The sequence below is a fragment of the Accipiter gentilis genome, chromosome 5, assembly GCF_929443795.1.
Source record: "Accipiter gentilis chromosome 5, bAccGen1.1, whole genome shotgun sequence".
In the NCBI taxonomy this organism is placed as follows: domain Eukaryota; kingdom Metazoa; phylum Chordata; class Aves; order Accipitriformes; family Accipitridae; genus Astur; species Astur gentilis.
The window spans coordinates 45833034-45853773 of NC_064884.1; the positions used below are offsets into that span (position 1 = coordinate 45833034).

General features: G+C 56.1%; 3 protein-coding genes across 3 annotated transcripts; all 3 read left to right on the forward strand.

Annotated features, from left to right (window-relative positions):
• The first annotated feature begins 73 nt into the window (after positions 1 to 73).
• On the forward strand, positions 74 to 7862 carry GSDMA (gasdermin A). The gene is made up of 10 exons (XM_049800594.1): positions 74 to 214; positions 1764 to 2025; positions 2190 to 2400; positions 2954 to 3119; positions 3777 to 3870; positions 4680 to 4724; positions 5004 to 5158; positions 5573 to 5723; positions 6382 to 6455; positions 7036 to 7862. Exons 2-10 carry the CDS (start codon positions 1812 to 1814, stop codon positions 7267 to 7269), a joined length of 1344 nt encoding a protein of 447 aa, XP_049656551.1. The 5' UTR covers positions 74 to 214; positions 1764 to 1811; the 3' UTR covers positions 7270 to 7862.
• A 604-nt stretch (positions 7863 to 8466) lies between these two features.
• On the forward strand, positions 8467 to 13039 carry PSMD3 (proteasome 26S subunit, non-ATPase 3). Its single transcript, XM_049800590.1, has 12 exons — positions 8467 to 8640; positions 9321 to 9511; positions 9844 to 9981; positions 10211 to 10347; positions 10456 to 10646; positions 10841 to 10944; positions 11050 to 11164; positions 11405 to 11524; positions 11637 to 11740; positions 12058 to 12213; positions 12329 to 12379; positions 12514 to 13039. The coding sequence occupies exons 1-12, from the start codon at positions 8475 to 8477 to the stop codon at positions 12589 to 12591; spliced, it is 1551 nt and encodes a 516-aa protein (XP_049656547.1). The 5' UTR covers positions 8467 to 8474; the 3' UTR covers positions 12592 to 13039.
• A 2674-nt stretch (positions 13040 to 15713) lies between these two features.
• Positions 15714 to 18014, forward strand: CSF3 (colony stimulating factor 3). Its single transcript, XM_049800609.1, has 5 exons — positions 15714 to 15816; positions 16136 to 16305; positions 16737 to 16844; positions 16997 to 17143; positions 17330 to 18014. Exons 1-5 carry the CDS (start codon positions 15714 to 15716, stop codon positions 17498 to 17500), a joined length of 699 nt encoding a protein of 232 aa, XP_049656566.1. The 3' UTR covers positions 17501 to 18014.
• Positions 18015 to 20740: the final 2726 nt, after the last annotated feature.

The following is a 20740-nucleotide window of genomic DNA, read 5'->3' on the forward strand; positions in this document are numbered from 1 at the left end:
ACCATCCTTTGTGATGTGACAGTCTTCCTACTTTCTGGAAGGATCGGACTAAGTCAGTCCCTTTTTTCAGACCCCTGTGGGACATTAGGGAGAGGGAAGATATCCCCCCCATCTGCTCATCTGAACTGTAAACAGGGATCAGCATCTCTTCTCTAACAAGACTTGATAAAGCAGAGTGCCGAAGAGGGGAAAGATCTGCCCACTTCACTCCTCGGTAAGTACAGGAAGTTTTTTCATTTGTAGAGCAAAGTTTTTCTCCATCATGTCTTATGTCTGCCAACAGAAGCAAGAAGCAAAACTGAAACTTTGGAGTAAAAACAAGCTGCAACAGGAAAGCAACAGTGATTTTGTTTCTGCCTCTCAAACACCCAGCTCTCCTCTGCAGGGGATACGGGCAGAGCAGCAGGGCGTACCCAAGTAGTTGTGCTGGGATGATTTTTTTGTATTTTGGGGGAGATTTGCCATAGAACAAAAGCTCTCCTACTTCCCCCCCACCCCAGCCCACAATTCACCTCTCAGCACTTTCACTTCCGTGCAGTAAGGACGTGGGGAAAACAGACTCCACAATCAGTGAGATTGTAAAGTAGGTATGTTCATTCAGCGCTGGGCAGCATGGGGGGTAGGCCCACCAAAGTTGTCTGGACCTGACCTGGCAGTTCGCTTTAAATTTATACAGTCAAGTGTTACATATACATAGAATTTCACAATACGCCTATACATAGGCATTATCTATCCCTGCTTCATATTAAAATTAGCTCCAGGAAGTCATTTCCATAGTCTTCTCTCAACTGCGCTTGCACAGTGCCTCCTTATGGTGGTCATCTGGTGGTCGTGAAGATGAAGGCTGTATGCCTTCTTCATGGTGAACTCTTAACCTTCTGTCCCTGCGCAGACTCAGTTGTCCCTTGGCATTTATCCAAATCCCAAGGCCCCTCTTGGCTGGTTCTTGGAGTGGACTGCTACTTCTTATGAGGGACTATCTCCTGTCCAGGCCAGCCTCAACAATGCAAACGTTAAAGATCACTTCTCATCCCCTTCGGCCATGTCTACCTCTATTGAAACTTCTTTAACTTCATTATAAGCTAGATAATTATTAAACAATTCCTATCTACATTCATATATTACTATATCTACTAAGGTTCCTTTAGTTCCCCATCTCAGTAAGGCTTGGACAAAATCACTTTTCTAGTGCTCTATTTCGAAACAATGCTAAACCATTCCTGTCTGCCAGGCAACAAGATGCACAGGGAAAATGCTGAAGCAGTAGAAAACAGCAAGAAATTGCTCAAGCTTTTTTCTCTTTAAACTTACATCAGGACAACACGTTAAAGCATTTAGGACCCTCATAGGTCCCAGGTGAAGGAGTAATGTCTAGTTTAGTAACAAAAATTATATTATGTACTGGTACATGCAACAAACTATCTTAGTTGAAAGAAGAGTAACAGACTCCAGTGCTGCAGATCAGTACCCTCAGAAACTGCTAGCTGCGTCCTCAGTGTGCACGATAACTGGGAGTTCACCAGCAAAGGGGAATGAGTCTAAACAAGCCTTATTAGCAAGCCAGGGCTCGTATCCCTACCTCTCCAAACACTTCCCTATAAAGAATCCTGTGAAAGTGGTGTCCTTGTACTAATGTAGGCTTTTTTGTGTTATTATCGAGTTTGAAAATTCTTAATTATTAAAGCAACGTATTTTGTTGCAACCTTCTGCTTGTACTTCAAGTAATTTTGCTTAACTTAACTTGTCTTGCCTCCTTCCTAAAGCACAAGTACACTTTGCTTTGGTTCAAAAATTCATCCAGCCACAGCAGAATGTTTAAAAAAGTCACCCAATTCGTAGTAAATCAAATGGATCCAACAGGAGACCTGGTCCCGGTTCACAGCATCTTAGACCATGAACATTTCAGACCCCTCTGTCTAGTGAGAAGAAGAAGAAAAGCCATATTCCACACATCTCCCCGCTACAGACAGACATGGTACACACTCGACGACGTGCTGCTGCCTGGAGAAGACAACAGAAGCACAGGTAAAGCCCACATTTATCAATCTTAAGTTCACAATTTCCATAGACAAAGCACTTGTATCATTTGTGGCTGAACTCTACCATGTTCCATCTTTCTTGTGTGCGCAACAGTCGAAAACATTGAGCCTGTGCAATCACGCTTAAGCTAATGCATCAAATTATTTCAGAGTCCCTCTTTCCCAAGGGAGATGGTCAAGATTCAAGGCAAATTACAGTCAAAAAAAGCATCAGTGACAGAGTCGATGGGAGTCTAAGCCTTTGTGTCGACTCTGCAAGTGTAGAGCTGAAAGGAGTTGCCTCCTTGTCCAAAGGGTGGTCCATCAAGCTGGAGAAGAACCACATATCAATACCAAAACTCGAGGCACTGAAAACAGAAAGGTAAGGCAGACACAAAGGGAGAACATGCACTCAGGGCATCCTCCTCTACCCCATGCTAGGTCAATGGTTCTTCAACAGCCAAAAACAAAGATTAAGACCAGAGAGCATGCCATTGTCCCTAACTAGCATACTTCTGGAGGACAGGAAAGAGGTGATAAAGATTCCTTACACAGCTTGTGATGCTTATAGATTTCTTTGTAATTCAGAAAGTAGGAACACCTCAACGTGGATTCAAGCTGTCTTTTCTTGCGGTTTGTACCTGCAGAGGAGCATGTAGGTGAGGACAGATCACCTGTATGACCTGCCAGGCCACGGCCTCCCTGCCCCGGTCCCTCTCAGACGTAGAAGGGGAACGCACTGAGGACAGCAAGAATTGTAGCCCATTTTCTGCCACCTTTTCCCACAGAAACCCCTGACGTTGTGATATTTACATATACTCACATAATGTGAATAAAGATGCAAGCATAAGGCTTCTGGCTCCAAGCAGACTACAGTACTTTTGTTGTAACTCACAGAAAAACAGCCAGGATATTGCATCCTTTTTCTCTTTTAGAAAAATGAACGTGAATCACTCCTTTATTCGACAACTACAGAAAAAACAACAAGAGTTATACGTGGTTCATGAAACGTTAGAAGCCTCAGAGGAGACCAGCTACGAGGAATCCATTAAGGCAGAAGGGAGCTTCATGACCCAGCTTCACGCCAAGTTTTGTGCAAAGGTTTGATTTCTCTTCAGGCTCAGGAGTCAGTCCTTCCCAAACATCTGCACACCATCCAGGCCTAGTGTCGTGGTTTAACCCCAGCCAGCAACTAAGCACCACACAGCCGCTCGCTCACTTCCCCCCACCCGGTGGGATGGGGGAGAAAATCAGGGAAAAAAGTAAAACTCATGGGTTGAGATAAAGACAACTTAATAGGACAGAAAGGAATTAAGAAAAAAAGACAATAATAGAAGAATTGAAATATACAAAACAAGTGACTCGCAATGCAATTGCTCACTGCCTGCCGACCAGTTAGCTCCTGAGCAGCACTCTGCCCTCCTCCAGGCCAACTCTCCCCAGTTTATACACTGGGCATAACATCACATGGTATGGAATATCCCTTTGGCCAGTTTGGGTCAGCTGTCCTGGCTGTGTCCCTTCCCAACTTCTTGTGCCCCTCCAGCCTTCTTGCTGGCTGGGCATGAGAAGCTGAAAAATCCTTGACTTGGTATAAACACTACTTAGCAATAACTGAAAACATCAGTGTGTTATCAGCATCATTCTCATACTAAATCCAAAATGTAACACTGTACCAGCTACTAGAAAGAAAATTAACTCTATCCCAGCCAAAACCAGGACACCTAGTAACAGATTTAATTTTTTTTCATTGACCAGGGCACCCGAGACAACAGACAAGGCATAACTATACCCAAGGGCTGCACCCTGGCATTCAGGGCAATCCAGCTGACCATTACAGATGGATCATGGGGTAAGTAACTTTCAGAAACTACCAACTCCTCCGTTCAGGAAACAACACACAGAAGAGGAAAAAACATTTTCTTAAGTATCATTCAGCCTCACGGCCACCCTTAGCTCATTTGCAAGGACATGAACACATGCAATGCGAGTGACAGAAACTACCTGGGAAAAGGCCATACATAGTATGTAAGTTAAAAGAGCTACTCAGGCAAGAGATGCAATTTCAGGAGGGTTTGATAAAGAAATGGAAGAGGGATACTAGAAGTCTCAGCTCTAGATTTCAGGAACTGCAGAACTCCTGTTGAAAAATGGCACAGAGAACAGAGTTTGTTTTCTCTTCCTACTCAGGAAAGCGAAGGAGAAAACAGGATGGCTGACCCTCCAGTGGAAAGACTGGCATAAAAGCCGCTTACACTGGAGAGGCAAAGAAAGGACTGAGATCCACAAAATCTGCTGCAGGATTTTAGAGGTCACATTTGGCTTGCTTCCCCTATGCTCTGTGCTTCCCGTGCCTGCATGGATCTTTCTGAGTATAAGATATCGTTCTAATTTACTCATATTTTAACACACTTACTGGCCGATACAGATGCTAACACAAGGCACATGACAGCAGGGAATGAGGTCTGGTAATAACGCGTTTTAAATGAACAGGAAGAAAACAGATGCACTGGAGAAGAGTGCAAACACCAGTCTGACCTACGACTAGCACATGAGATTTCAGACCTGGGATGCCAGTATCTTCAGACTTAAAAACCACCCTGGTAAAAAAATACTTTGAGTATTTTCTAAATCAGCAATGCCCTTTTTATTCTGTTGCAGAACTTCAATATTTCCCAGAATCTTCCAGCATGTTTGTATCTGATGGTAAGCAATGTATTTTACTACTTCCGCTTGCACTACTTTTACCCCCTTTGGGCAAGATGGAATCTCTCAGGATAAACACAAACCACCAAAAGCAATATGTTTACTGCATAGTACTGTCTTTGTTACCTGAGACACAACAACTGTCCAACTCAAAATTGCATATTGCTTTAAAAAATATTCATAGAAATGTTTCAAATTCCAAATTCAGGGGTGCCAGTGAACTTCTTGTGGGATTGACTATTTTAGAAGTGACATATTTGGACTCTTTCTGGTTTTCAGGTTCCTCACAAGGAAAATTACACAGACTGCAGCTACAAGTTAAAGATACTTGTGAAATTTTCTCCAAGCTGTCTTCTGATCTCTTCGTCGTATTTTTAAAAGCCTTCGAAGCTGTGATGAGAGACAGGAACCTCTTTGAGGAGCTGATCCACAAAGTAAGCAAAGTTCTTCTTACTGCCAGGAGAGACATCCATGATCATACCTCTTGCCCCAGAAGTCATCTCTCCTGTGCCACAACTATCAATCCAAAAATCCTTCACTCGGTGTATCTGTCTGGTCTCCATCACCATACAGAGAAAGAAGGTGCTCAGGACAGAGACAACTGCTGAAACATGTCCCGAATACAGCCTAGCAGATTTACCTGAAGGTATCAAAGCATTTAAATTTCACATTCGGTCCTTAAGTGGCACTGGTGTGAATGCTAAAGCCTCAATTACAGCGTCATAAATGGCTTGAGGAGGAGAGACACACATTACATGACTGTTCATATGCTTCTGTAGTTAGCCTGGAAGGGACTATCAGCACCCCCTTCTCTTAAATCCTGACGTTTCTTTTTCTTATCCCCCTAGATGGAAGCAGTTCTTGATGAAACTGGTAGTTGTGAGCTGAAAACAGAAAGCCCAGACTTAAAAGACCTGTTGAGCAGCTTACAGGATTCTTCAAGACATCTTCTCCTTAAGCTGGCAGAAGCAATCACCTACACTCTTGATGCGTTAGATGGTAAGGCTTTCTGGCCATTTTAATAAGAGATATCCAGTAGCACCAGGATATATTAAAAGCATTCCTACCAACAAGACTAGCAGAATATAGAAAGCTTACAGAGCGCGAGAGACTTGCAGAGGATTTACGTGAAATAATTTCTTAGATTGTGGGAATGAAGGTGATTTATGCTGAGAGCACAGACCTGTCCGTACCAGTTGCTGTCAGCGACAGTGGGAGAGTCGCAGAGCGGCAACTGCCAGAGGCATGACACTGAATTACCGCTCAGTCCAGGAACAGCGTGTACAAGGGGATCCTTGAAAAGAAGGCTTGAAATCAGAATTAAAATGTGGGTAAAGATGGCAAGATTACCTTACAGAAAGGGCAGCGCAAATTCCAGGGTTCTTTTCCCAAGGCTGCCACAAAATATGGCTTGAGCCTCCTCCTCACCCACCTTGGTCTCTATACTTAATGCGAGAATCATCTGTACCCAGAGTAACAACTGTATTCATCTCACAGGGAGGCTGCTCTAATAATTTAGCTTAAAACATCTGAAGAACTTTTGACCAAACAGGCATTCCCTGCAAGACGGTTGACTGTCACCCTTCATATCTCACCACTTGTCTCTAAAACATTGGTGGTGGGGGTTTTTTGGTACAAACCTGTTTTAATTCTGCAGAGCTAACGGAAGATCAGCTGCTGCTGTTGTTAGAGTCCTTGGAAGAGAAGATTGTGTCCCAACAGCTTAAGCTGGTGAGAGAACATGCATTGTATTTGGCTCAAAATGAAGGGGGAGGGGGAGTGTTATTTTAAGTAAAGCAACATTGAGGTGATGATATAGGAAGCAGTATCACAACTTACACTGGGAAGAAGGGAAAGAACAATTGCTTCAAACTTGGCAGGGATCAAAATACTCACTTTGAAAGAAATCACCCCAAAACATCAAGACCTGAGAATTCTAACAACTGTTTTGCTGATAATAAACACTAAATTGGACACAGCTGATGACCATTTTTCTTGAAATGGTAGTCAGAATTTTCTGGCTGCTTTGGCTCCAGGTTAAAAAAAAACAAAACCAAAAACCCAAACAAAACACCACCACAAAAACACACTACAATTTTAATTTCTTGGACATAACTAATTCACAAGAAACTGGGAACTGAATTCGTGAGCATAACAATCTTTCAGGGTGAAAAGTGCCACACGTGGGTTAATTAGTGTGCCTGTAAGATAGTAAAGCACTTCACAAGTCAAAGAGATCATTTCTTTATTTGACTTCCACAGAAGGGAGCATTAAAATACTGATTTTGATTTTTCTATTGTTGCTGCGAAGGTTGAGAGCATCTTGGAACACGACATAGAAGACAGAGAGGAGCATTTCAGCGTGGATGCCAGCTTGCTCTCCTTCTCACAAGAGAGGGAACAAAAATTAACCATTGCAATGGTCGAGATGAGTGGAGTGAAGCTCCAGACAGACGGATCTGCTGTCTGTACAAAAGCCTTCTCGGCCATAGCAGCCCTGTATGTGTCTCTATATGTCCTCGATCTTTTGAGTAACTCAGATTAGGTTATACATGTCCTCCTATTAGGAAGGATTTAAAGGTAATCACTCCATAGTATTTGAAAGTCTCTTCCTGCAAGCCAGTTTCTCTCTTCAGACTTTACCCCTACATAGGCGAGGCATTCCTCACCGCCACTCATCCTACACAGATGAGTGCTGCTTTGAAATGAGTAGCCACAAGCTGGACACCAAAATTGATTTTTCATTCCCCCCATACAAATGCAGAGTGCCATCTGAAAAATCCACCAGCCCAAATAATCGTAAGCCTGTCAACTGCACTTTGCGTGATCCTGGTTCTCATAAAACATGCTAGCACACAGCCACTCATGCAGCCAGTAAGGCACAAAGGAATACCTCAGCAATAATTCACTTACCTTAGTCACACCTGTGATTCACATGTGACTCAGTAAGCTGGGAAGTGTTAGAAAGCTGAGGGATCTCACAGCATTTTAATGACACACATCTGGTGAAACAGCACCTCCATCACAAGATTACACACCCCACAAGCAGTGACAAGGAATAAGCTACAACATTTCAGAACAATGCTACAGATATTTTGGTGAATGCTTTATAAATAAAGAGAATAACTTCTTACTGAATGACTGGACGTTCTTAAAGGCAATTTTTAAGTTTACAGGTATTTTCAGTCACCCAGCGGTGCTGCCTGCCTGGAGACCCGGCTCCCCGCAGACGCGAGGCCTGGGAGGGTCCCTCAGACTCCTGGGGGAAGGGGGTGCCCTCAGCAAGGGGTAGTGCCGCTCACCTGGCCGGTCACCGAGGGCACCGCTGTCACGAGGAGTCTGGCCGTGCTCGACAGCAGCGACGAGGGGAGCCTGGCCCTGGCTCCGAGACCCTCAAGGACATGGGGAAGGGGGAGCACAGCAGCCACTCCCCAGGGCAGAAGCCCGGGCCTCGCACCTCGCCTCAGGGCGGCAGGCCAGCAGCGTCTGCGCATGCGTGAGGCAACAGGCGGGAACACCCCGGCCACCGACAGAAATACCCGAGCGTCCGGCGGAAACACCCGAGAGAGCGCGGCCGGAAACACCCGAGAGCTCTTCGGCCGCTTCGGAAAGAGCCGAGAAGGTGTCGTGCTCGGCGCTCGATCGCGCGGGCCTGGCGGGTTAAGGCAAGGTGCGGCTAGTCGAGCCTGGCGACTCCCGGCGTCCCCCGCGGTTGTTGCAGTGTCACGGCCGGCCCCGGCGCGCCCGGCCATGAAGCAGGAGGGCGCGTCCCGCCGCCGCGGCGACAAGGCCAAGGCCCCCCCCGACGGGCCGCCCCCCGCTCCCCCCGACGTGGAGATGCAGGAGGAGGCAACGGCGGCCGAAACGGCCGGGGAGCGGCAACCGCAGCGGGAGCTTGACGCCATCACGTTGGAGGGTGAGGGGCGGGGGGGGGGGGGCACACAGGAGGGGGGTCACTGTAACGGGGATCTGGGGGAGGGGGGTGTCGGTTGGGGGTTCATGAGGGAGAGAGGGACCGGGGTCAGCTCGGGGAAGACTCCCCGGGGGGGGGAGGACGGAGCTGGGGGAGGAAGGGGGGTGGGGAGCCCTGGGAGGGGATTGTTGCAGAGGAGGGGGTAATGTGGGGGTAGGAAGGTGAGGGGGGGTGTATGTGGGGGAGAGATACTGGAAAGGGTGTCAGAGGAGGGGAATGGGGGGGGATCAGTGTGGGGAAAAGGAGCTGGGGGGGCTGTAAGGGAAAGGGAAGTGGAAGAGTCCCTGTGAGGGGCAGGGGGAGCTGCAGAAATGCTGCGGTGGGACCCCGTGAGGCTGCAAAGGGAGGCTGGAGCCCGGAGGGGGAACCAGGGGGAAGGAACCTCTGGAGGGGTCTTTTCCACCCCCTTGCTCCAAGCAGGGACAACCGCGGGGTCGCATCGGGTCACTCGGGACACCGAGGCCGCACAGCCCCAGTCCCACGAGCGGACAGAGGGACTGACAGCACCAGGACGGGGCACCTGGTACCCGGAGAGATCCCGGCACCAGCTTTGCTCTGGTGCGTCCTTTGGCAGAGGCCTCTGGGAGACGCCTGCTGATGGTGCATCCCCTCTGCTCCCGCAGATATCAAGGAGCACGTGAAGCAGCTGGAGAAGGCCGTGTCGGGGAAGGAGCCGCGTTACGTCCTGCGTGCCTTGCGGGCTCTGCCCTCCACCTCCCGCCGACTCAACTCCAATGTGCTTCACAAAGCCATCAATGGCTTCTTCACCTCCAACAGCACCGTGCGGGATTTCCTCCTTGGCTTCCTGGAGGAGGTACAGTGGCAGGGGATGGGGAGAGGTGACCGGCTGCGGAGGGGACTCCTTTCGCACACCAAGGAGCCTCCGGAGTGTGGCCGTGCGGGGCGGGAGGGCACCAGGAACAGCAAGGGCTTGGAGACACTTGGGACACACAGCCCAACTGCTTGGGAGAGCACATGAGATGAGACGGGTCACTGCAGCTCTTAGCAGGGATGGGACTGTAGTGCCAGCAGCCTGGGCTGGCTCTCTTCTCACACCTCAAGCAAAGCTGTCACCAGGGACAGGCCTCGCTGCGGGCAGCAGTGACACTGGCGGGATGGGGATCCAGCACATCTCTCTCCCCCCAGTCCATGGACACTGAAGCAGAGCTGCAGTTTCGCCCACGGACAGGGAAGGCGGCCTCAGCCCCTCTCTTGCCAGAAGTGGAGACCTACCTCCAGCTGCTTCTCGTCATCTACCTGATGAACAGCAAGCGATACCCGGAGGTGAGATTCACTGAGCTGCTGGTTCTGAAGCCGAGCTCTTTGTGTGGTGCTCCTGTGCCAGACAGGGTCTGGAGAGCCTCAGGGACCTGCCTGTCTGTGGCACCACACTTTCCCCTTTGTTTCAGTTGTGTTTGGAGGCAGCTCCCGGGCTCAGTCCCACAGCCCTGGTAGTCTCTCTGCTCTTCCTGGCAGCAGTCCCTCTGCTCTGACCTCTGCTCCCCTCCTGCAGGCTCAGAAAGTGTCTGACGACCTGATGCAGAAGATCAGTTCCCAAAACCGCCGGGCCCTTGACCTGGTGGTGGCAAAATGTTATTACTACCACTCCCGCATCTACGAATTCCTGAATAAACTCGATGTGGTCAGGAGGTAGGGTGGGTCCTGCGTGCGGGCTGTCCCTGAGCTTGGTCCCACGTGCCCCGGTGAGCAGGGCTGGTTCTTTCCTCCTCCCTGACACACTCTCTTCCTTTCCTCCAGCTTCCTGCACGCCCGGCTACGGACAGCCACGCTGCGCCATGATGCGGATGGGCAAGCCACCCTCCTGAACCTGCTGCTGAGGAACTATCTTCACTACAACCTCTACGACCAAGCAGAAAAGCTTGTCTCCAAGTCTGTGTTTCCTGAGCAGGCCAACAACAACGAGTGGGCTCGGTACCTCTATTACACAGGTGAGATGCAGAGGGTCCCGCATGGTGCTGGCAGCCTGGCCTGCACCTGAGGTCAAGAGCTTTGGCTCCCCAGAGAACCCATTTGAGCAGCTGGAGATGGGCCTTCCAGGCAGGATTTGAAGCCCCATCTGCATGTGTCCAGTTGGATTCACTCAGTGGTTTTTCCAAATGCCTTCTGCCCCCTGTGACCGCAGGGCGCATCAAGGCCATCCAGCTGGAGTACTCGGAGGCGCGGAGGACCATGACGAACGCCCTGCGGAAGGCACCGCAGCACACAGCCGTCGGCTTCAAGCAGACAGTGAGTGGGGATGGGAAGCTTCTGGGGTTCAGTACCTCCTGGGTCCATGGGGAAGCTGCCTCAGGGTTGGGACCCGCAGGAACTCACGGTCTTTTTCTGCTCAAGGTGCACAAGCTGCTCATTGTGGTGGAACTGCTGCTCGGGGAGATCCCGGACAGGCTTCAGTTCAGACAACCCTCCCTGAAGCGGTCGCTCATGCCCTACTTCCTCCTGACTCAGGGTACGACAGGCCGCTTCTGCCTGCATTCAGTCCCTCACAACAATGTCTGGCACTTTGAGGGAGCGGGAAGCCCCGGGCTGGGGAGCAGTGGGGATTTCTCTCCTCTCCCCTCAATGGCACTCAGCTGCAGACTCCACTTGGGGAGGAGGGGATGGCAGGCCTGGGAGTCAGCCCTGCCTCGCTTTCCCCACCGTGCCCCGGCCCTTGCTCCTTCCCCCATTAACACGTTCTCTCCTCCAGCTGTCAGGACGGGGAACCTGGCCAAGTTCAACCAAGTCCTGGATCAATTTGGGGACAAGTTCCAGGCTGACGGCACCTACACCCTGATCATCCGTCTGAGGCACAACGTCATCAAGACGGGTAGGAGACTGCCACTGCGGTGTTTGGGGACCCCATCACAGCTGATGCCATGGGCTTGGCGGGCCCGGGGCTGCCTGGGCCAGGGGGCTCCACTCTCATTCCTCCCCCGCAGGTGTCCGTATGATCAGCCTCTCCTATTCTCGCATCTCCCTGGCGGATATTGCCCAGAAACTGCAGCTGGACAGTCCGGAGGATGCGGAGTTCATCGTTGCCAAGGTAGCTGCATATGAAGTCCTGGCCTTCTGGGTCCTGGGCTGCCCACAGCCCCTGGTTCTGGCAGCTGGCCTCGCTCTCCTGCCAGGCTGCCTCTGCCCTGTCCCTGCAGTGCTCCCTTCCTGGGGCAGTCGCCAGTTTCAGGTTGAGGCCCCTCCAGGGGATGCTGGGGACACTCAGGGCACCAAGTCCCCTCCCTGTGCGCTGTGTCCTGAGCCCACCGCTCCTGTCACAGCAGCCAGCTCCTCCCTTCACTCTAAACTGCTGCCTCAGCCCTCGGAGACAGCGGGTGCCCTGACCGCGTGCCCTCCGGCTTGCAGGCCATTCGGGACGGCGTGATTGAGGCCAGCATTAATCACGAGAAGGGCTACGTCCAGTCGAAGGAAATGATCGACATCTACTCCACCCGGGAGCCCCAGCTGGCGTTTCACCAGCGCATCTCTTTCTGCCTCGACATCCACAACATGTCCGTCAAGGTGAGCGCAGCAGGTCCCTGGGCAAGGGGCTGGCAGGGCCCAGCTGAAGGCGACAGCGGGGCAGAGTTGAGGAGTTTTTCAGCTCACAGCTTCTCCTCTCCGTTTTTGTTTCCAGGCCATGAGGTTCCCACCCAAATCTTACAACAAGGACTTGGAATCTGCAGAGGTGAGATCTCACCTGGGTCACTGCAGCCTGCTGCCAGAAACCGCTTGGCACTGTAGCCCAGTGGCCACCGACGCCACGGGAAGGACACGGCTCCTGTCCCCCACCTGCCACCAACCTCTGCCTTTGCCTTCCAGGAGCGCCGGGAGCGTGAGCAGCAGGACCTGGAGTTCGCTAAGGAGATGGCAGAGGATGATGATGATGGTTTTCCGTGACCCTCTGGCCTGGCTGTATTTTTTTATTTGTCCCGGGGGAAGATGCTGTCTGAGCGGAGCTCCCACACACAGCCCCGGTCCCCCCGTCTGCCTTTCTTTTATAAATACCTGCATGTCTGTACTTGTGGGAGGGGGGCACAGGGGTTCCCCGGGCCTGCAGCCACAGGCCCTGCTCTCCCATCTCCTGCCACCCATGGCAGGAACCTCCTTCCCCAATAAACAAACATTCTTTTAAGGTTGATTGTGGTCACGGTCGTTGCTGAGTCCAGCGGAGGCGCAGACGAGCCCATGAATTGGGAGCTCCTGGGGAAATAGGGCCAGGGCAGGCAGGGGGCAGGAGCACGGCTCCGCGGGGACTACGGGTGCCCCCAGCTCTTGCAACAATAATGGGGTCAAACTTTGTTAAGCATCAATTATGACTTTTAAAATAAAAGTTGGAAAAACACCAGCCTGGCCTGCTTCTGCCGTGGCTTTGTTGTTGTGACTGGGAGTGCGCATGGGGCTGACTTCTGTTATCTTGCTCCTCTCCCCAGGGTCGGGGACTGGAGCTGGGGCCAGCTCTGACCCAGAGCACCCCTGGGGGGCTGGAGCCAACATCCCAGGGGTGTTGGGACCGGTCCCAGCAGCTCAGGGACAGGGTGCTGGGGGGCTGCGGGACCGGTGGGCCGGCTCAGAGCTGAGCCGGGGTCACTCGGGGCTCGACGGCAGCAGCGGGACCAGGCAGGGAGCGCCCCGGCCGGCACCAATGGATGCCGTCTGCTCCAGCCCACGGATCCTCCTTCCCAAAAACCGCTTTGTTCTGCTGCTGCAGAAAAAGACCAGAGCAGGGATTACTGGTATCAGCACTATATGCACAGTTACGCACATGGGGGAAAGGGCTGAGCCCCACCACCCCCTCACCCTGCCGGGAAAGGCAGAGGGGGCAGGCTGTGTCCTCCTTGTGTCCCACCATCGTCATCCCCCCCAGCCCTCAGCCCCACAGGCACCAGCCCTGTGGATTGATGGGGATAGGAGATATGCAGCCATTCTGGGTGGATCCTGGCAACATCTCGGACCAGCTGGGCTCCTTCTCTGGGGAAATCTGGGAATCTCCCAGCACACCCATGCTGGGCTGGCGGCCAGGGGCTGAGGGTCAAGTGTGGGGCTGCTCCAGGGTGGTGGATGGAACCTGTCCCTGTTCCAGAGCCACCCCTGGGATCCCTGGAGCAGACCAGGACGGAGCAGGGAAGGCGAGAGCCCAGCCGGTGGCTGGGGATGCCAAATCCAGCACCGGGGACACATGGACAACCTGGAAGCGCTCGCTTGTTGGCAGAAGCAGAGAAGGGGCCAAGGGTACCCGAGTCAGGCCCCGCAGAGAGGAAGGGTGGCCACGAGGCAGAACCGCAGCGGGGCGGGTGCCCAGGACAGTCCCCAGGGCCAAGCCGGGCAGCTCCAGTGCCGGGGGCGGGGGAGGGTTGTGCTAGACCAGCTCTGCCGCCTGCGCCCCAACACCCACAGGGTTTCGGGTCCGGCCACGACTTCCTTCCTTGGAAAGCTGACAGGGGCTTTGGGCCCCACCAGGCGCTGATTCACATCCCCGTCCCCCCTCCCCCCCAATTCCTGAAAGCACTGACCTGCTGAGACGGCAGCTCCGCTCTGGCAAACAGGGTGATCCTACAAGCACTCAGGCACACCACACTAAGCCCCCTTGATGGCCACCTGCTCCAGAAAAGCCCTGGATTCCCCCAGCTCCGGAGAGGGCACTTGCACTGCCGTGGGGGGTTTCTCCCAGGAAATCCCACCAACAGGCTGTACTGCTGAGGTCCTTTCACACAGCCTGAGGGCAGAACACTTAGTGCTGCTAGGTCCTGGGAAGGGAAGTCATCATTAGGTTTCAGAGTTAATACCTGTCTCATACCAGCTGAGGCCCTGGGTGGTGCTCACGGATTGGCTGCAGCCACTGGGTGTTCCTTTTCCAGCTGGAGGCAGGAGCAGCTCCTGGGCCTTGGGGTTGGCTCTGCTGGCTGTACCCCATGGGCTGTACCCCATGGGCTGTACCCCACTGGGTGTGCGGCCCATCCCGGTGTGCGCCAAGGTCTGTGGCACGTAAGGATGGGGTCCCTGTCCCCTGAAGGAGGGCAGTGGTGGGACCCAGGCTGGGGGGCAGTTTGGCAGCGTGAGAACCCCTGGCAGAGGGTTGCCCCAGGGTTGCCCTGCTGGGACCCCTCCAGGTCCTGGGGCTGGGCTGTGGGTCGAGTGGGTGCCTCCTGCACCTTGTCCAGCCCGTGCCGGCCAGGAACTGGCCCAGCTGGCACCGGCCCAGCAGATCATCCTGAAAGCACTTGCGGGAACCAGTACAAGCCAAAATTCCCACGTCAGCATGGCAGGAGAGGGAGCAGCCAGCCCTGCTCCCGGGGCTGCCCTGCAGCCGCTTCCCCGAAGGGGCAGGCAGGGACAGCCTGTCGCCGGGGGGTGGGGGGGCATGGGGGGTCAGGATCCCGATACAGCCGGGTGCTCGGTGCTGCACAAGGGAATGGTGAGCACAGCCTGGCCCCATGACACCTAGCAGGGCAGGATCTGGCCCCAGGTGCCGAGGTGGGGTGTCACAGGCCCTGGACAGGTGCCTGGATGGGGTGTCACCTTGACCACCTCCAGCTGGTCCCACCACGGTGAAGGTCATGCCACCGGTGCCCGCCCTGACGCCGGGGTGAGGGGCTCAGGCAGCTGGCGGGGGAGATGTCCACACACGGGCTGGGGATGGCAACGATCCCAGAGGGACGCCGGCTGTGAAAAGCCACCGTCCCCTTGCCTGGTCACCCACAAGTGACCCTGCGGCGCTGGGCACCTGCCAGCCCGGCTGGTGAGGCGGGAGCCCTGCGAGCAGGTTAATGAGTCACCAAACCACCACCAGCACCGTTCCGGCACCCATCCTGGTGCCAGGGCCACGCTGGGCACCCGCCGCCGCACCGGAGGGCACCGCTGCCCACCGGCCTCGGGAAAGCCCCGCAAGCAACGAGGTGTGGGCAGCGGCTGGGAGCACCCGGCTCCCAGGATTTGCATGTTGGTGATTAAGACAATGAGGCAATCGTCACTGTTGCCACATCAGTGTGAATCCCCGGAGCCCGCTATAAATGCCCTGATCGATGAGGCCGCGCAGAACCGGGGCAGGAGCGAGCTGTGCTGGGCCGGGGCCGCGTTTGCAGAGAGGAGGAGACACCAAGCCGAACACCATGTGCTCCCTCACCCGTGAGTACCCGCAGCCCCAGCACCCACTTGCCCCGCAGCACCCATAAAACCCACTCTACCTGTAGCACCCACTGCACCCCAGCACCCGCTGCACCTGCACACCCACAGCCCGCTGTCCTGTGGTCCCAGTACCGTGGGGCTGGTGGGACGCAGGAAGCGCCCGGTCCCTCTTCCCTATTTTTGGGAGGTCCCTGCCCCTTCCCCAGGCTGTGCTGGTGCCGCCATCCCCGGGGAGCATCTGGTTGCTGAGCCCAGACCCCGGCGCTGGGTTGGGGACGGGGCTGTTCCCGCGACGGGCGCTGAGCCGCTGTCCCCGCAGGCATGCTGGCGCTGCTGCTGGGCACGTTGCTGTGGGCGCCGTGGCAGGCGCTGCACGGGGCACCGCTGGCCGAGCTTTCGGGAGACCACGGATTCCAGGTCTTCCTGCAGAAGAACCTCGAGTTCACCCGCAAGATCAAGGGGGACGTGGCCGCGCTGCAGCGCGTGGTGGTGAGTCCCGGGCACCGCGGAGGGGGACGGTGGCCGTGGGTGCTGCAGGGTCACTGATAAGGTGACCTTCCCCTCCCTGGCCTTATCGGCACCGCGAGGCCGGGAGCCGGTGGTGTCCCTTGCGCCTCGGCCCCCCGGCTGCGCTGCTCGGGTCCGGGGCCCCGGGGCCACCCGCAGGGGCTGCGACCACGCAGAGCCCCGCTGCTCCCTTGGGGACGCATGGGGTCCTCCCCGGGGCCACGCAGCGGCCGGGGCAGCTGTGCCGCGCCGCGGTTTGCTCTTGTCCCATCCCCATCTCACCGGGCGGCAGGTCCACCCCATCCCCTCCATCCTCCCGGCTGGGCTCAGGGGGGGCCCCATATCCCAGGGATGGGGTGTCGGGGGGCAGCGGGGTCCTGCGGCCGTCCTGATCCCGTCCCTCTCGGCCGCAGTGCGACACTTTCCAGCTGTGCAAGGAGGAAGAGCTGCTGCTGGTGCGGCAGGACCTGGGCATCACACAGGCGCCGCTGGAGCAGTGCCACAGCCGCACCTTCCAGGCGGTGAGTGCTGGCAACCCACCCCAGCCACGAGTCAGCCGGTCTCAGCCCCGACGGCTTCACCGCTGCTTGGGGCAGCCCGAAGCCCGCCGTGGCTCCGGACGCGGTGGCCAGGCTGTGCCGAGCCCTGCTGACCACGCCGTGCCCACCCGCAGGAGGCCTGCTTCAGCCAGATCCGCGACGGGCTCCGCGTCTACCACGGCTCCCTCGCCACCGTCCGGGAACTGCTGCCCGGGCACACCGGGCTGGTGGAGACCCTGCAGCTGGATGCTGCCAACCTCTCTTCCAACATCCAGCAGCAGGTGAGGGGGGAACGGGGGGGGACAGGGTGGGCACGCACAGGGTCTGCATCCCCGGGGAGATGGGGAGAGCGCAGCAGGGACACGGGGCTCTGCATCCCTGGGCTCGCACCAGCTCCGCAGGCACTGCCGGGATGCTGCCGCGTTCCCGGTTCGGGAGCTGACGCCTCTGCTTCTACCCGGCTGCAGATGGAGGACTTGGGTCTGGCCACGGTGACGTACCCCACGGAAAGCCGGGGCCCTCTCCCCGCCTTGTCCTCCCACTTCCACCACCAGGTCGGCGGCTTCTTCGTCCTGGCCAATTTCCAGCGGTTCCTGGAGACGGCGTACCGGGCGCTGCGGCACCTCGCCCGCCTCTGATGCCTGACCCTGCACCACCGCACCCTATTTATTTATGTCCCAGCCTGAGTGACCTTCCCCGGGAGAGCCTGGCTTTTCTGCTTATTTAATATTTATCGCTATTTAATATTTATCTGGCTGGGGATGCTCCCCCACCCCTCAGTCCCCGAGCAGGGCAGCCAGCCCTGCGGTGGCATCCGTGCACGGGTATCTGTGCACAGCATCACCCTTGTTTAATATTTAAACAAAAGCGTATCTCTGCTACGAGGTTCGGGAGCTGGGCTGAGCCCCCGCAGCTGCCGCAGGCACTGCCTGTGCCTCGGTTTCCCCACGGCTCGCACAAGGCGCTGCGGGTACCCCTGCAGCGTCCCACCTGGCCAAGGGGAAACCGTCTTCATCTGTGGATGAAGATGCTTCAGAGCAGCATCTCCCTGCCTGGGCTGCAGCCTGCAGGGACAGATTTGACAGGTGTTATTTCTATTAGGCATAGTTACATTAATTCATATTTATTAGTCATTAGGTAAGAGGGAGGGAAGGGAGGACAGAGGTGCCATAGGGATGCAGCAGCCTCCCAGGATGAGGCTTTTCTAGGGGAGCCCCAGCACCTCTAGGGGGGCTGCATCTCCGCTCTGCCAGCGCCCGTCCCCCTTCCCTGCTAAACTCAGTGTATTTATTGCAGTTTAACTTATTTGCACCCACCTCCTGGCCCGGGGGAGCAGCTCTGCGCTGTCGCAGCGAGCGAGGCACGGCGGGACGCAGTCCTGTCCTCCCCGAGCCCGGCACAGCCCCCCAGTCTCATGGCTGTGCCAACACCTCCCACCGGCCCACGCAGGCGTATTTGCGTACTGGAAATTTCACAGTCCGCCCCGGCAGGGGCTCTCAAGCGGTGTGTTTTGTACTGTATTTATTGCTGCAGCTGGGTGAGCCCCAGAGAAATACTTGCTATTTTTTTATATGCAATAAAAATGGAAATAAACTCTATTTTTGCTCCAGAATCTGGGCTGTCTGCCTTTCCTGCTGTCTCCTGCCTGTGTGCGGGGAACGCTGGGTGGCCAGGGCATGGGGACACTGGGACAGAGAGACGGGACACAGGGGAACGGGCTCATTTGGGGCCGACCTGTGGTTGCTGGCATTGGCTCAGCGGTGCCAAGCCCCAGTGGAAACCAGCACCTCTTGCCCCTGCAACGTGGCACAAGCCCCCCAAGGGTCAGGAATGAGCCGGGGGTGGGGGGGGGGCTGGGTGCGGCTGCCTGGGGGTGGCAGCTTCCTCCCACACCCGGCAGCACCGCTTGGGCAAGAGCCTATTCCTAGAAAGCACCAGAGCCTGCCTGCGCCGGCACGGCCAAGCCGAGGGCGGATGCCCCGGGGAGCGACTCTGGCACCAGCACCATGCTGGGACCCACAGGCAGCTGGTGTGGGGGCCTCACCCCCACCCTGGCAGCACAGAGCATCCCTATGCCCTGCAGGGAGTGCCGGGAGGGCGAACACAGGTGTAATGAGCGCTCAGGGCTCTGCAGCAGCGAAGCCAACCCGGCCCTGGGGTTGGTGGCAGTGGGGGGGGGTGGGGGGTGGCCATCCCTTTTCTGCTGCTGCCACAAGGCGAATCTGCCCCAGAGCTGCCCAGGGACATGCCTGGAGCCCTCTTGGAGCCGCCACGATGGGACGGGACTTCCAGCAGTGAGAAAGGCAAGGTGGATGGACAAACAATGTGCCCAAGTGAAGTCGGCAGAGTCAGGAGACCTGAGCCTCTCCCCTCACCACCATCCCCAGCCGGCCCACAGCCTCTCCCCACTCCCCCACGGGTGTTCGGCCACTGTGGGCTGGCCCCGTGCTCCCAGGCTTGCACCAGACCCATTTCCTCCCACTGGTCCCGTGGTTGCAGCCTGCGACCGCCGGCATCCCCGCACTGCGCTCAGCACGGCCACAGCGGAGACGGCGTCAAGCTCTGGTGGGTGCCAGGAGGTCCCTGTTCCTGCTTTCCCCCAATTTCCCAGCCCTGGATAGGGGCAGGCATGAGGTTGGAGCCCCACTGCCACCCACCGCCCCGTCCTGGACCATCGCCACCATCCTGCCATGGGGAAGCTACTGCCCACGCTTGTTTGGCTGCGCACCCTGCCTGCAGCAGCTCCCAGGAGAGCAACCAGCGAGAGCAATCGCTCCTTCCTCCCCCAGCTTATCAGAGTTTACAGGAAACCCCTTCTCCTGCTCCAGCCCTTTCCTGGAAGGTGAAGCACTGGGCACCAATGCCGAGCGCGGTGCTGCCACCGGCAAATATTGACAGAGCTGGGAAGGCCAAGAGCACCAGGTCCTGGTCTTTGCTCTGAGCTAACGGTAAAGAGCCGCCCCTGGGCGAGCAGGCACTGTCACCAGCCCAGGGCAGAGGTGCCCGGGCAGGTTGGTGCCAGCTCAGCACAGGACTCATGCCCGAGTCAGGCCCGGTGATGAGCAGCACCAGCTGCAGCACGGTGCGGGCACCGAGCCCTCCAGCGGGGCAGCCCTCGCCCTACTTACCCTTCTCCCCGTGTCCCACCCCGGTACGTGCAGCAGCTCCACTAGCCACTCCACCCAGCCCTGCGACCCGCTTTCTGTACGCCCTCGTACCCGGGGCTGGTGTGTGCCAGCCTGCTGCCGACTCAGGGCCGAACTCACAGGAGGCAGCGGGATGGGGCAGGATGCTCAGTTGTGCGACGGCCAAAGACCAGACATCACCCACAGCCACCCCAGGCGCGGCAAAGCTCCTCTGCCGACAGCATCAGGGTCTCTCGCTCTAGCAAAGCCCATCAGCAAAGAGCTGAGATCATCCCGGGGAGCACGCAGGGGTCAGGCAGGCCCTGAGCCACCATCCAGCTGCCTTTTCCCCGGCCAGCATTGACCCAAACCCTGTGGCACTGCTCCAGGGCCTCCCTGCACCGCCTCACCCCCTCCGCCATCAAAGCACTTTCTTCAGAGCCCCCAAAACAGGGGCCGTGAACCCCACCAATGCCGAGGGGGGCAGAAGTCACATCCCTGTGGCTCAGAGCTGAGGCACCCCAAGGGGAAGGCTGGTGCGTGGCTACCCCAGGCACTGCTTCCCCCTTTCTCATGAGTCAAGCAGAAAACATAAATGAAAGGAGCGGAGGCGAAGCTGTCCTGGCCCTGCCACCCCCTCAGGGTCGGGGTTTCGTGACAGTTACAGGCAGATTCACTGCCAAAGCAGCTGACTGGGTGCCAGGACAGCCCCATGGAGGAGCCTCTCCCAGCACAAGGCTGGCGTGGTGCTGG